The 16,010-nt window shown below is 36.1% G+C and overlaps 1 protein-coding gene across 1 annotated transcript; it reads left to right on the plus strand.

Annotated features, from left to right (window-relative positions):
• The first annotated feature begins 6,836 nt into the window (after positions 1-6,836).
• On the plus strand, positions 6,837-15,392 carry COP13 (Proteasome component (PCI) domain protein). Its single transcript, XM_010252492.3, has 11 exons — positions 6,837-7,202; positions 8,072-8,187; positions 8,284-8,530; positions 11,584-11,641; positions 11,730-11,819; positions 12,159-12,224; positions 13,883-13,972; positions 14,206-14,364; positions 14,451-14,572; positions 14,845-14,917; positions 15,004-15,392. Exons 1-11 carry the CDS (start codon positions 7,018-7,020, stop codon positions 15,070-15,072), a joined length of 1,275 nt encoding a protein of 424 aa, XP_010250794.1. The 5' UTR covers positions 6,837-7,017; the 3' UTR covers positions 15,073-15,392.
• The last annotated feature ends 618 nt before the right edge of the window (positions 15,393-16,010 follow it).

The following is a 16,010-nucleotide window of genomic DNA, read 5'->3' on the forward strand; positions in this document are numbered from 1 at the left end:
AGTCGGTTTAGGTCTTTGCTATACCCTAAATCGGTCAAACCACCGATACATTCATTATAGGGGCGTATCAGTAGGGTGCCAGAATGATACATATTAGTCGATATGGGTCAATACGTATGGATACTTTAAACTTTGATTGCAACCAATGATAGCCCCAAGTAAAGGGCATGCTGGCTCAATGTTGATTGACTGGTTGTGTGATTCTGTGGGGATACAATTCCGGGCACGGCCTAATTTAGTGCTGGTCAGAGTCCGTGATAGTGGTCTGTTTTCTTGGTTATGTTGGAATGAAGAATTTGCCAACAAGGAATAGGGGTCCCAATACCCTAATAAAGGTAATTAGTTTAGTTGTCAACTAAACAAGCTTTTGGCCCAAAGATGACGTAATCACTTGAGGAAAGAGCGAAGCCATGTGGCAGATTTTTTGGGTATCTTTTGAGATTGTGAAGGTAATCCACGTAGTTGAGGTCAAATCGGACAGAGTAGCCTGATCCCATTTCCATGCAGTCTAGCAGCGTCCAGTGTATATATCCTTTCACCTTCACTCCCTTCCTGTTCGCACCAAATGTCACAAACAAACAAATAACGCAGTAGAGAGACAGAGAGAGATTATAAACTAGTGATCATCCAAACAAGCTCTCTCTCTCTCTCATCATATATATGTATAATTTACAAAAACAACTTTAACTAACCATTCTCAGTAATATAGATGTTTGGGTTGTTGAAGGCCTTCAAATGAATGACCAAGTCTCTCAATCCCATATGGTAAGTGTAAATCATATCGCTTCAAGGGATCTGCATCAAGGTAATCATCACTTTTCAAACAGTTTCTTAGGCTCAGTTTGGAAAGAGGATAAATATAAATATATACAATACAAATGCATGCAAAATACAAAGTTTTGCAGTCTACTTATTTGTATTTGTATTCTTTTCAAATTGAGCCTTAACACTGTGTTCGGAAACGATGTAAATGGAGTATAAATTCCAGTTCAAGGTAAATTTGCACTCTGCTTCACTTTAGCCTGTGTTTGGCAATATTACATTTATGCATTAATAAATGACATAAAACATATTTTCCAATGCATATTTACATTGGTAATAAGATGTAAAAGTACATCAATTAAAAATAAGTAAATTTGCATTCAAGTGAGCTTTTGATTAAAAAAAAAGGCATATGCTTTATTAGAATTCATGTTTGCATCCATTACAGCTGAAAGTCTGTTTGGTAAGAAGGTAAATTTGTCGGTGCAAAACTAACCCAACTTTGCAATTTATATGAACCGTTTTACACTCTACATATTTGCATTCATACTTATTTGCATCGTTTCCAAGCGCAGCCTTAGGATAAAAACAAAACCAAAACCATTTTCATTGCTGTAATTTTATATGATATATAGCTTTATTTATCTAGTAAAGATCCCGGAAGCGGTGAAGCCCCATTTTGTAATGAAATATCCATCATTGTCTTCTGGCAGTCACACATACACCTTTATTCCCATAGGTTTCCCATTTCTGTCCATTGCAAAATAGTAGAATAATAGTGATTCAGATGGTGTTTGGAAGCATAGGCACTTTTTGGGACCGATTTTCAAGAAAAAACGCCCATACTTCTAAGACTTGTTTTTCACAAAAAAAAACATTTCTACCACGTAAGCAGTGAGCAACACTATGCTGTTTGGTAAGGTGATTTTCATCACTGCTTTTCATGTATGTGCTGACAGGTAAGCACCACATAGGATATACATCAGTCAACCGTTGGGGGAAATGGTTCACCGATGCATGAATTGACAAATTTGGTGTTTCATGCATCGATGGGGTATCGATTTACGAGGCATGCCCGATTTTTCAATAAACGCCTGAACCAAACATTCATATATATGGGCATTTGTTGAAATGCCTATGTGGATCCGACATGGCACCATTATTTTGAAAAATAGCACGGTTACAAACATCCCCTCAGTTGGGGAGGATAACCCCAAACCATCCAAATAGAATTTCGGATCTCCTACCCATAAGAATTCTATCCACACCTATATCCGCAAGACACCACAGTTGTACATGAGAAACATCTCCCCATGAATGATTACATGCAAATATGGAATATGTATATTAGCATGTTGGAATTGATGGACTTTACCTAGGTGATGGGTATTGGTCTGAGCGGTGCAAGGCAGGAGATTTCGGTCGACAACAGACCGATATTATTGGGGTGCTCACAATTTGGTTAACAGAACTGGGCCTATTTTGAAATGAAAGTGATATTATCGGTTTTTAAAAAACCAGTAACCAAAATCGAATTGAAGATGATTGGTAAACCGTCGGTTTGGTTTGTCGATTTTTTTTTATTTTTTATATTTATAGTATATATTGTAAAAAATATATAAATATATATAATAAAAACTAAAAATATATATAAAATATTATATTTTAAATAATAAATAGTATATTATATATTCTAAATATATATTTATATATTGCATATTTATTAATTTATAATATATATATATATATATATACCGATTGGTTTGGTTAACTGTCTGATTAACCAAAACCAAACTGCTACCTTCGCTTTTTTTTTTTTAAATATTGAACCAAAACTAAACTGACATACGTATGATTTGTGTTGATTGGAATGCTTTTAGCAAACCTAGAAGTATAGTAGTTGACACCAATGAAATCTTAGGACCCTTGAACCATTCCCTGTTCCTCTAGGCTGAAGGTGGGAAGACCGTCCCTTACCATTCGGTTCTGGTTTGGTGCTTCCAATTTTGTATACATACATACCAAAAATCTGTGGCTCGTTGATTGTAATCCAGTGTTTGACTCTATCTCCGAAACTTTTGAAACAGATATCAGCGTAGTTTCTGAAATCATCCCTACAATCAGAAAGAACAAGAAGAAACGCAGACACAGCTAAGAGATCTTCTGAGTTCTGACCCATTAATTAATCTCGCTTGACGACTACTAGGATGAATAACAAAACAGAAGGCCTACACAATCCTGCGGTCCAAGAAGCCAAAATACTCCTGTAAAGCAGTTGGTAAGTCAAAGTGGAACAATGTCACAAAGGGTTGTATTCCTGCAGATCGAGCAGATTCATTTTTGTTTTCGCATTAATAGCAGGAATTATTCTCTCTAAACCCAGAAAAGTTAAACTGAAAAAAGACACCAATCATCAACAAAACAAATTAAATTTCGGAGTACTTCATTTATAAATTAGTTGTAAAAAAAATCAATACCCTTTTGGTTTATGCCACCACTCAAGCTTCTATCTGCGAGTTTTTTGAATAATAAGTAGATGATAAAATCAAATACAGAGATGATTTTTACACTACTTTGTTTTCATTAATGGAGAGATTCTGGGCCACGTAATGGAGAATCTGTAGAAATCAATACCCATATTCTTCAACAACTGAACATCTTCCCGTAAATGAAGTAATAAGAGATCGACAGTTGTTTTAACTCGATCATCAGATGATTTATATCGGTGATAGGAATCGACTGCAATTCTCCTCTGCCCAGCCCCATCTTGAATGAAAGAGTCCAATGTGCTCGGTCCTATATAAAGCATATGACCCAACCCATGAGAGAAAGAGAGAGAGAGAGAGAATAAAGTTTTTCCTTGAGTAGAAGCTCCGAACTTGAAATCAGGAGGGAATAAAGTCTTTCCTTGTGACAACATTTGATGGTGAAATTGGTTTACTTTGGCTTCCCCCTTTGGAATCTGTTATACATGCCAGTACAAGTATTAAGACCAGAGTTCTTGGGAGACGGATCCTGATCTGTGCTGCAGGAACATGGTTTCTTACTTAATTATTGCTTGAGAGACAGAGATGATAAGAACTGTAACAAGAAGATCAAGAGGGTTAATTAAGTGAGAGAGAGACAGAGAGGCTTAATTAGAAGGATCTTTATTTTCATTTTTCTGAAAATATTTGTCACCGCCCAAAGAGGAGAAAGAAGAAGCAGTTGCAAACCTTGAAGGAATTCAGCATATTGTTTTTGACTGTCTTATTGTCTTGAAGTTATTACAAGTAAAATATTTGACAATTCTTTTGTCTTTATTAGTTTGTTAAGTGTTTGTGTTTCGTCTTTATTGATTTGAATTAATTGCATCTGATTTTGCCTTTTTTTTTTTCTTTCATTTGATAATGATTAACAAATTTTAAGATGACTGCCCTTCACCTAGAATAAAGTTTGAAAAAAAAAAAAAAAGCGAGGATGAGTGTTTAACCATTTCTCAATATTACACCGGCAAATTAGGTTGGAGTTTTCAAACTTCTCTCCCTAGGCATTAGACCTCGCAATTGGGTTGGGTGGGTCGTCGGGTTGGGTCAAAACACTTCGGGTTGAATTTGGATCGGGTTAGCAAATTCTAGACCCCAACCTTAAATGTTCGGGTCATGTTTGATCCATAGGTCAATTCAGATCATCCCTAAAAATATTTGGAATTTTAAAAGATAAAAAATATATGAAAAATGTCAAAATTAAAAGAATTAATCTTAAAAATTGCAAATATAAAATAAAAAACTTGAACATTCAACAATTCAAAAACTAAACAATAAAGAGTAAAGACTAAACAATAAATATTAAAGAGTGGAAACTTCTAATAATGCATAAATAGTCCCAATTAGACCTGACAATTGGGTCATCAAGTTGACCCATGACCCAACCCAATTGTCATGTCTAGTTCGGATCATCTATCAATACACAATTCCAACAACGTCCAAACCGGCCATTGCATTTGTACATTGTATTGGTAGCAGATCCTTAAGGCTATGTTTGGTTTGAAGGAAAAAGTAGGGAAAGGAAAGGAAAGGAAGGAAAACCTTTATAAATTTTGTATAAATTTTCCTGCATTTCTCTTCCTTTCCCTACATTTGCCTTCAAACTAAACATAGCCTAAAGGATCATAAAGCTGCCCTGTGTTCATGAGAGAGGTTATGTCCATGGGAGGGGATGCCCATTAAGATGGCCTTTGGCACTACAATGTTTTATGTTACGATTAGGGGTGGCCACGAGCCAAGTTCTTCACGAGCTACTCGAGCTTGGCTCGTGAAAAACTCGGCTCGGCTTGATTCAACCAAGCTTTGAGCTGAGCTCGAGCCCAATTTACAGGCTCGATTAGTAAGCGAGTCGAGCTCGAGCCCAATAGAGTTCGGCTCACGAGTCGAGCTTATATATATATAGTATAATATAATAAAATTATAGAAAATTAATATATATAATAAAAATATTATAATTCTTAATTTTTTAAATATCAAATAAAAAATATTTTTTTATATATAATTTTTTATTTTTATAAACTTTTTTTTTCTCAAATCAAGCTCGAGCTTATGAGTTTTTGATTCGAGCTGAGCTCGAATTCAAGGTTCTAGCTCAAACCAAGCTCGAGCTCGAATCTTGTACTTCCTAGGCAAGCCGAGCTCGAGTCTCATACTATTTGGCTTGACTCGAATCCACCCCTAATTACGATGTTTTGATTTGAATCATGACATTCGAGAAAGTGAGATGTTTTGGTACAAAACACACCCCGTGATAATTTATATACTTTCAAATACATTATATTACCATTACACAAGTTGAAGTTCTCATAAAGGCATAATGCTGCCTTGTGAGACTAAAATGACATTTAGTATGAGTTTAGATCTGCTATCCACAAGACAATGATCCCGATGTATGATTATACCTAATTTGTTGTGGGTAATATGAATAGCCTTCTTGTGCTTGTGAGTAACAACAGATTTAGAGTCATACAGTACTATGGTGTTTTTAAGTTACGGTACAGTACATTAGACACCAGATAACACAATTAAACTGGAGATATTTTCTAAACAATCAATATAAAATGTGATATTTACTACAGGGGTGTTGGTTAATATTTATGATTTTGGTTAAGCTCAGTTTGGAACGAGTACAAATGCAAATGTATATAAAATAATACAAAATACAAGGTTTTACACTCTACAAATTGTATTTGTACTCCGTTCAAATTGAGCCTTATGGAATTACTGCACCACTCAAAGTAAACATTCTTTTAAGTGTAACATGTCCTAAAATTGAGTTGAAATCAGCCCCTCACAAGATAGTTTCCCACAACACATTTCCGTCGTGTATTGGGAACATCTCCCAATGATGCCTCATCATTTCTGATATTATCATCAGGAGATGTTTCTAATACACGGCAGGGATGTGCTGTGGGATGTTGTAGGAAACTATCTTGTGAGGGACTGATTTGAACTCTCTAAAATTGACCAAATTTTTGATTTTATAATGTAAAATGTAACATATTTTAGAGTACATCAGCAAACCGTTGATCCTTTCAACGATTTTTGGTCATTTTATTTTTAATTTTTTTGTCAGAATAGGCCATCTATTCAAACCAGATAGTCAAATCATCGACCCAGAAACCGGTGACAAGAACTGGATCGTTTTTTAAAATCTTGGTTGTGAGTCTCGTATATTTTATTATAATTCGTTCCACGGCCCATTAAATAGCTATTGGATTCCGCTGGTATTTTCTCGAAGGAGATGGGGATGGGGTACTTCAGTTGTGTAGAACGCTCGGTTCGGTTCGTTTTCACCCCGTTAGCACTATACAGACCAGAGAGCCAGTGGAGTCATTTGCAATAACTTTAACCACTAGGGTAGGGGTAGGGCACTACCCTAGATGTTCGTGGAACCGAAGCAGTTAGAAGTTAGAACAATTTGGGTGCCCAACCCATGTTCGACTATTTACCAAGCGAGGCCAGTTTCTGCCCAAGCCCACATTGAGCCCGGTCCTGGTGGCCGATGGGACGAGCGAATAACGGAGTAAGGTGCGAAACTCCGAAGGTATAAGATAGTCTCACTCGGTCGGTAATCTCTCTCTTAGCTCCTAGTTCCTACTCCGGAGTTCCTGACTTGCGGCAAACGAAGAAGGGAAATAACTTGCTATTCTTTGTAAAATCTCTTCAGCTCGGCATTCGTCAGTGATTATAGTTTATTCATCAAGTCGTTCGGTTAACCTAATCTAACATGGAATCCATCGAAGCTTTGATCGCTCACATACAAGGGCTTTCGGCTAGCGTGGAGGATATTTCTCATCTTCACAATCTCTTGAAATTGGCCGAGGAATCTCTCCAATCTGTGGCGCCTCGATTATCTTCCTTCTTGGGGCAGCTTGACCCCGCTAAACATTCTCTCGGCTATCTTTATATCCTGTACGTTGCTTTCCTTCCAAGCTCTCTCGCTCTTGTACTTCCTGCTACTTGATGTTTTTCTTTTCTCCTTTTTTCAATTATGTGTTTTTATGCGTTTTGCCTGGTTCTTCGTGATATTCGTTTGCTTCTAGTCTTACTGGAAGTGGGTTTTGATGCATTGACATTTTGACAAACTAATCGGGTTAATTATGAAATGGGTTTTGTTCCTTTGATAGTGTAAACAAGTGCATGGAGCACATTATAGGCCTTCTTTTGTTGAATTCTAAACGAACGAACCTTTGTTTCCGTTCAGTTGGATACGGATTCGTTACGTTGCTGAATTTTGTGTTCTGACCCTTTTTTTTCTAAGTATTTGAGTCGATTTTGGGTTGACTCGTTTTAGTAAGCATTAGTCATGTCGTTTTAGGGTTAGAGTACCTTAAAGAGCATGTTGTTATGTCCTGGATGCTATGGAATTACAATTCAGTCATATAAGGAGATAAGTATTCTATGAAGAAGAAGTGATACCAATTGCTAGGATACTGAATTTGATGCATGTAATACGGTACAAAGTAATCTACTGTTATCATTGGTAGACCTGCTATAGCTGGATCTTTAGCCTAAATATAAAGAATCATTTGCGGTTGTAAATGATATTGTTTCAGTTTAATTCTTAATTTCCTGCATAAGAAATTGGCTTTGTTCAGTTCTCAGCTTTATTCATTTTCCTGACATTCTTTCCTAGTAATATGTAACAATAAATATGTCTTTGGAAAGAAAAGGAAAATTGAACAAAATCATTGGATATAAATGAAACTATGTATATGGTCTACTCTGTTTTCTGGTTATTTGATCGAACTATATGCTTTTCTGGTGTTTGTGGTTGACAGGGAGGCATACACTTCTGCTCCAATAGCAAGAGAGCATCCTAGTGAATTCCTTGTGTCCATCTCTACCTTTATCAGTTCTTGCTTAGCAGAGCAGATACGTTTGGCACCTGATAAATGTATTGAACTGTTCACAACAAAATAAATCTGTTCACCACAGTCAGATTGCCTAAATGTTCTACATTGGCCTAAGAATTGGCTTCTTGTAATTGCAGTTGTATCTGTTTGCAAGAGGTTCAAGGATCAAGTTCTGCTGCTTCAAGAACCGTTACGAGGCATAGCTCCCATGCGTACAGCTGTACAAAAGCTTCAGTCTTCTCCTGAACATTTAACTGCTTTGCATCCAGATTTTCTCCTTCTTTGTTTATTGGAAAAGAGCTATAAAACCGGTTTAGGTATTTTGAAGGAGGATATCTTTGAGATTGATCAACCAAGGGACTTCTTCCTATATTGCTATTATGGGTAATATCTCTAGCTTTTTTCTACATTGCTGTTATGGGTAACTGTTAGTTTTGCTGCCATGTCTACTATAATAAATAATCTGTGCTGGGAAATCACCTTTAAGAAGGTTTCGTCTAAAGTTTTCCTGAATCCCACTTTTTAAACGAGTAATGGCATGCCATTTACATATAAATTGCAACAAATGGGAAAAAGGAAAATTTGTTATTACTATCAAATGATACTTCACTTTTCAAGGATTTTCCTTATTTGAAGCATTATTTAGTGGTTACTAAATATTGGATTGCATGCTATATTTGAAAATCTATTCTCCTTGTCCAGGTAACAATAATAAAAAAAAAACTAATATTGTTCCTAATGGGGGGAAGCCCTGCAAAGGAACCAAAGGTAGTCAAGGCATTTGGGGAGTATTTGGTCATTTTTTGCTTCTCTAGGTGGATAATGTTTGATAAAACAATGCTAAGTTTCATAAATCTCATCCTAAGGTTTGTGAAAATTTTTAGAGAACCTTGAGTTGTTATAAATGTTTTTAGGAGTAAGAAAAGGAATATAATAATGAATTATTCAAAGCCAATTTAGGGATGAAATTTCCTTAGAGCTGAGCTCTTTGTTCTTACAAGGATTAAAGTTAGCTTTTTCATTAGGTTGGAATGCTATGGTTGTAGCAAGGACTTCTAGGCAGTAATTGGATGCTTGTCCAGAAACCCTTGAGATCCATCTTGAACAGCTCATCCATGCCTATCCCAACTCCCAATATAAGCGAATGGCATTGTGAATTCCTTAACGTTCTCAAAATCTTGCAATTTATGATACAATTCACAATTTGAACCATGCATCTCAAGGGTTTTGATTTGAATCTTATGTCCAAATCCCTTTTTTGCAAAAATCTTAAGATTTTGTTGAATCCTTTGATTTGACTCATAAATCTTATGATTTATATGATTTTTTCAATTCACTACAATTCAAATAAATTCAATTAAGAATTAGTTTTCTACTTTGCATTTTTTTGTTTATAATTAGTTTTCGTCAAAGGAGACTTGTTTTAAAGCCCATACTAGAAAATTCATTATTTATGTTATTTAATACCAAACATTAAGTTTATTTTCTATCACATGTAGGTTGAAGGCATTGTATGTAGGTTGATTAAAAATAAAGACATTGTATGTAGATTATTGACTTTCAAGTCAAACTTGATTATATCATCTTAGGCTTCTACTGCACAAGTGGTAAATTCTATTGTTTTAGGAATAATTTTATGATTTATGATACAATTCACGATTCAATTCAATTCAACTTTCTCTATGATTTTCGATACAATTATGATTTTCAGAACATTTGTGAGGGTGGTGGGCTCTAGGCTTGGGGATTATGTTTATACTTTATAATGCTCTGGTTGCAGTAAGGACTTTGAGGCAGTGATTGGATGCCTGTCCAGGAATTCTAAGTCCCTAGTGCCTTAGACACCATATGAGAGATGCTGAGGGTTTGGATTCCTTGTATATGATGTTCTGGGGGCGGTGGGCTCCAGACCTAGGGATTATGTTATAAGATGTGTTGTATGTATCACTTTTTTATCATGTTTCAAATTTTCAAGCAGCTTTCTATTGTGCATTTTTCTCCGCCAGGCATTCCTTGGGCTGGGAATTCTCCCTATATTTATGAATAAATACATTCTGATTTTGTTATTGATCAAATAAAGAAAATCAGAGAACCTTTGTTGGGTATCTTGAAAAATACCTGCCTGTGGGGCATGGGTGAAATGTCCTGAACATGTTTTCTCTTTGAGACACTCTGGAAGAATTTGTTGCACCCTTTCTCTTGCATTTCCTGTTTCCTTGTGAAGTTTAGTGGCACTTCATCAAGCTATTTGGGTGGAAATGGATTATAGTTAGCATGCATCCACTCATCTCTCATTGTTGCTTGGCCTGCTAGGGGCTTTAAAAACAAAGGATATATGTTTTGGAGGCATGCATCTTTTAGGATATATTGATGCATTTGGAGGACCATAGGAAGATTTTTGTAACGACAAAAGGTTTCTGGTTTCAGGTAATATGGGGAAAGTAGAATAGTTCATATACTTTTAAAGCTTCTCATTTTCAATGATTTTCAACCATTTTTTCTGTACCAACCAAAACATCATTATCTTTGGCATCTCTGTCATATAGAGTTGTATATGCTGTATCAGTGTTTCATTAGGCATATGAGACTCAACTTGAGCCCCTCAAGGAAAGGCTCAAGACATAGTTGTAAAGGTGTCAACTGTCAAAACAAAGCTAGGCAACAAGGCCTAGGCAATGGTTTTTGATTTTTTTTAATAGAAAAGATTCTAGATCTTATGTTAACTCCTTAGTTTTTATGTGGCATAATGAGCATCTGTATTGAAAAAAAAAAGAAAACAATAATCTTTTCTAGATAGCAATAAATTTCATGCCAAAACATTGAAAATCTTCATATCTTTAAGAGAATGTCATTTAAAATCTATATCAATATCCCAAGCACATTTTTAATGAAATAAGTATTAATAGAGCATAGAGCAATTGCAAACTAAAAGCAAATTAGCAAATTAACCAATTAAACAACAAATCACTGATGTAAACTTATAACTCATGGCAAGTTCAGATTTAATGAAATAAGTATCAATGGCTCAAACTTCTTCCCACATGGTGATTTTCTGCTGAATAGTGCCTTCTTACTAGCAAAACGGAGGGGAAAAAAGGAATTGTTATGTAGGCTTTATCTTAAGTTCTGAGTGACCAAAAGATCAATGCAGAAGAAAAAGAGTGAAAGGGGGGAGGGGGGGGATTATTTCAGAGAGTCCATGTTCTCATTGGTAGAGATAGGCAGAGCCCCTGCGAAAGTTTTAATGCTGTCTGCCAACTTGACACAACCTTCCTTTATCCAGGCTTGGGGGGCAATGTAAGACAAGCCACATGGGCAGAAATGATCACTCCTGTGGTTGATTTTTATTTCATTGTTTTATCTATGACTGCAGGCTTTTGTGGCTTTACCCTATAATTTTTGCTGCTAACGGTATTTTATATTTGATATAATGATAGGGGGATGATATGCATAGGCCAAAAGCAATTCCGCAAAGCCATGGAGCTTTTGCACAATGTATGTAAATGATTTCCAGTCAAATTGGCTAACTTCCAGTTTACTTAATTTAACAAATTCAATTACCTGTGTTCTTTTTTGGTTGTAGGTTGTTACTGCACCAATGCCAACTACAAATGCTATAGCTATTGAAGCTTACAAAAAATACTGTTTGGTTTCCCTCATTCTTAATGGGCAGGTTTGCTAATGCTTCTTTTATCCATCTTCAATCTTAGCTTGAATTAAGATTTACTTAATTATATTCTTGGTGTGTTCATCATTTCATATTTGTTTATTGAACCCATTTGATATCCAAATTAAAGTCAACATGGAAAAGGACGAAAAACTTGGACAAATAGTTTTCTCCTTCCTTTATAATATCACTACCATTGATCTGTTTGTTTGTTGGTCTGATACCCTGCATTGACAAAATTTGATTTTCCTAAACATCTATTGACTGATTAGTGTTGTTTCAACTTTCTTAAGCATTATTAGTCAAATAATCTCTTTCATTAAGTTTCATAGCTTCCTGTCACAGTTTTCAACTACTCTACCAAAGTATACTTCTTCAGTTGCACAAAGGAGTCTAAAGAACTTTTGTCAGGTAAGTCTGAAAACCAATAAAATGTCTCCTCAGATGTGAACTTTTTCTTTCTTTGGCAAATCTCATTTATATCCTCTCCTCTACATTCTTTTGCAATCTTGATGTTATTCTTTTGTATAGTTGGTCTAGTGGAGTATTTCCTACATGCTTGATGCAATTCCTTCAGCTCTGTTGCAAGTTAATATGCATAACATTCTTCCATAACTTCTAAAGATAGGACTTCTAATGTTTCACCATCATGCTGATTGGCTTAAAGTCTTAAACAATTTTAGACCTAGGCATATTGGTAGGCTGATCTTCTGTGCTTGACTTTCCTCTTATTGTTGTGTTGGTCATCTGTCTCTAGCAGACTGGACTGCCACTGTCTGATCACCATGCTGGTTGATGCAAATAAGGACATACGGAGGCATACAAATAGAAATATATTAGTTTTTTAGTTGGATTTTGTAGATCCTACTATAGAGAAGTGTATATGAAATATCTAATTGCGGTCCTTTCTCATAAAATGTATGGGCTAAGTCATGAAATTATTATTTTACGTTTAGGAAACCTTTTGTGGATTTTCTGCCCTTAGTTTAGAAATAATATTCACCTAAACAATACTACCTGTTTTCATGTTTATTTGAAATGGGCTCAACTTTGTTTCTACCTGCTTCTACTCAATGATTCAGTGCAGGAAATCTGCATTCAAAAAAGTCTGGCATTTTCTACATGCTGCTTATTTATCTAAGTTTTATATTGTTGTTCCAGGCTACATAGTTTCCACTGCATGCATGCATATTAGTTTATTGCAAGCTTCCTTTTCATGAAAGATCATTTTTGCATTTGGCAGCACAAATATATTTCTTGGGGTCACTCTGTTCACAAGGATCATATTTCTTGCAGCTTTGCTATTGTGATGTTTGTTGTGGCTCCAGATAGAAGGAGCAAATGTCGTTTCCATATGGGACTAGTCCTGATGGAATTTTAGTCTAGGCTGAGTTCCAATCCATCTTTTATCGTTACATTGGTGCTATTGTGATATGAGATACATAGACACATTAATACCTGTATACTATGAGGGATTTGAATTTTGAACCAAGATGGTTATGACGTATACTGTATATATTTGAGTTCAGTATTGACCACCAAGTTTCACGTTGGAAGTTTGGAACCAAGAGGCTAATCTTTAATTTTTTGGTGCATTACTCAAGTTCATGTGAACTAATAATCCCAACTTGACATGTGGTTGACTGGTCTATGTTGGCACCTACAATGGTCATATACATGGGTGATCCTATATTGTGTTAACTTTTGATTGGCCAGTCTGATTACGATTTCAGTGGTCCTAACTGCCTAGTGTTTTCTTGTTTATGAATTCCTGTCAACTTTATGCCCAGTAATCTTTATTGGATGGTTATGTTGTTAGGCTAGATGATTTTTAGGCCTTAGCCTTACCAATTTGGTAGGCTGTATCAGTGCTTTGTATGACTTGTATTACATCCATTTTTTAATAGGAATTTCTCCTTTCCACACATATTAGGTGGCCCTTCCCATGTACAATGTGTAATTTTGTATTTTCTTGAACTTATTATTGTGCGTATATACACCCTGTTATCTATATTTGCAGCATCATGGAAATTTGATAAATTATACTATACATTCAAATCCTGTTGCAGCCTTACGTTGACTTGGCATATAGTTATAGCAGTGGTAAAATTTCAGAATTAGAGAGCTGTATCGAGATAAACAAGGAGAAATTTGAATCTGTGAGTCCTCTTCTATTTTACTCTGTTGTATATATTTTGTAAGTTCTTTGAACATTGAATTATGATATCCTTGTGGAGACAATTCAGGAGAGTTGTAACCTTCCATTACATTTAGTGACATTCCATTGGAAAGTTTCTGGTGTTCTGCGAACAGAAAGGCAACTGTTTTCCTCAAAACCACAGAGATCTTACCACTGGAAATCTTCATCTAAAAAGCTTGATTTTTCTTCCAGGACAACAATCTTGGCTTAGTGAAGCAGGTTGTATCTTCTCTATATAAGAGAAATATCCAGAGATTAACACAGACATACTTGACTCTTTCACTTCAAGATATTGCCAACACAGTGCAACTGAATACCCCCAAGGAAGCAGAGATGCATGTTCTCCGGATGGTAAGTTCTGAACTTTGTTCCATGCTGTCTTGTCATTTATTTTGGGGCCTTTATGTTGAGTATAATTTCTTGCTCTCATTCCTCAGATCCAAGATGGTGAGATATTTGCAACAATCAACCAGAAAGATGGGATGGTCAGCTTCCACGAGGATCCTGAGCAATATAAGACATGTGAGATGATAGAGCATATCGACTCGTCAATTCAGAGGTATTCAATCCTGCAAGCATTAGCAAGCTGGCTCATGAATCTTCTGTTTAAGCAGTACACTGAAATCATATGTTCTGGGATGTTGTGGCTCAGTATGCAACAACTATTTTCCTTTATATTGTATTTTGTACATGTGTTTGTTTTGGGGAGGAGTGGTGCACTCAGTGGATGCCATCCATTAAATCTCTTTGACAAATCAATATAATCAGAAGAGAACTGGACTTAAGTATGCCTATGAGCTGAAGGGATCAATGACTCTACTGTGTTCTCAGGATAATGACATTGTCCAAGAAGCTGAGTGCTGTAGATGAACTCATTTCATGTGATCCTGCTTACCTGGCGAAGGTATGCCCCATCATGAATTTTCTTTCCTTGCCAGTTCTGTAATGATTTACATTCCTTGCTGTTAATCAAATCTTGTTTGTGTCCAGGCCGGGAGGGAGCGGCAGAGATTTGATTTTGATGACTTCGATACTGTCCCTCAGAAATTCAACTTGTAATGTGAACTGAAATGGCAACACATATTTTGGAGATTACTCTGATATGAACGTAAAGCCCACAAAAGGAGCATAAAAGAATGCTAAATGATGATCAAGGCAATGATGTTGATAACCAAGTTAATATTGGTCTTATTAGGATATACATTGTTAAAAGAGGCTGCTGAAGTTCGTATTTTATTCATTATCTTTTCCATGTTGGGATTACGGCCATGCTTTGATTCTGTTCAAAGCATCACTTGATTGAATTTTGTATTTGGACCTTGTGTAGATTTATGAACGATTATGGGAGGAAATAGATACAAAGGCGTTTAAGTTGTGCATAGGTATATTTTGCTACCGAGGTAGATTGGGCCAAAAAGATAATTGTGTTCATGATGAAAGTTTTTAATAGAAAGCATTGTCATGGATAAAAGGACAGGATTCAGGGTTCAGAACCATGGATGTGTGGAGGTTGCCAAATGCCAACAGGCCAGAAATATCTTGCTACTGAAGGGTTGGCCAAAGAGATAGGTTCAGTTCATGGTGAAAAGTTCATGTCACGGAATGGTGACGCCTTGTGCATTTTAAGCATGTTTTGAAAACCGGACTGGATTGTTGGACCAGTTGACCTAGGAACCTATCAGCCAACCGGTTCTGTTTCACCCTAAACCTTTTTGGGCCAAAATCCGTTGACATGGTTAGTGATCTGTTGACCCGGGTGTTTGACCTATAGATTTGGACAACGGTTTTTGGCTATTTTTATTTTTATTTATTTTTTAAATCGGAACAGGTTGTCCATCTGAATTAGATGATTGGACCGTTTTGCCCAAAAACCCGTGGTCAAAATGATTCCGTGTCCGATCTAATTTTTAAAAGTTAAAACCTTGCTTTTCAAGTGTCGAAATCCGTATTTCCCTATGCCTTACATGTACAGAGATGCCATGCCATAGGTACTTTAA

The sequence above is a fragment of the Nelumbo nucifera genome, chromosome 3, assembly GCF_055504915.1.
Source record: "Nelumbo nucifera cultivar China Antique chromosome 3, China Antique-T2T, whole genome shotgun sequence".
Taxonomy (NCBI): domain Eukaryota; kingdom Viridiplantae; phylum Streptophyta; class Magnoliopsida; order Proteales; family Nelumbonaceae; genus Nelumbo; species Nelumbo nucifera.

Excerpts from the sequence above, each read along its gene's own strand:
- COP13 (XM_010252492.3), top strand. The coding sequence starts at position 7,018 with ATGGAATCCATCGAAGCTTTGATCGCTCACATACAAGGGCTTTCGGCT. Across the intron at positions 8,531-11,583 it reads TTCCTATATTGCTATTATGG|GGGGATGATATGCATAGGCC; the intron begins GTAATATCTCTA and ends ATATAATGATAG. Across the intron at positions 11,820-12,158 it reads CCCTCATTCTTAATGGGCAG|TTTTCAACTACTCTACCAAA; the intron begins GTTTGCTAATGC and ends TTCCTGTCACAG.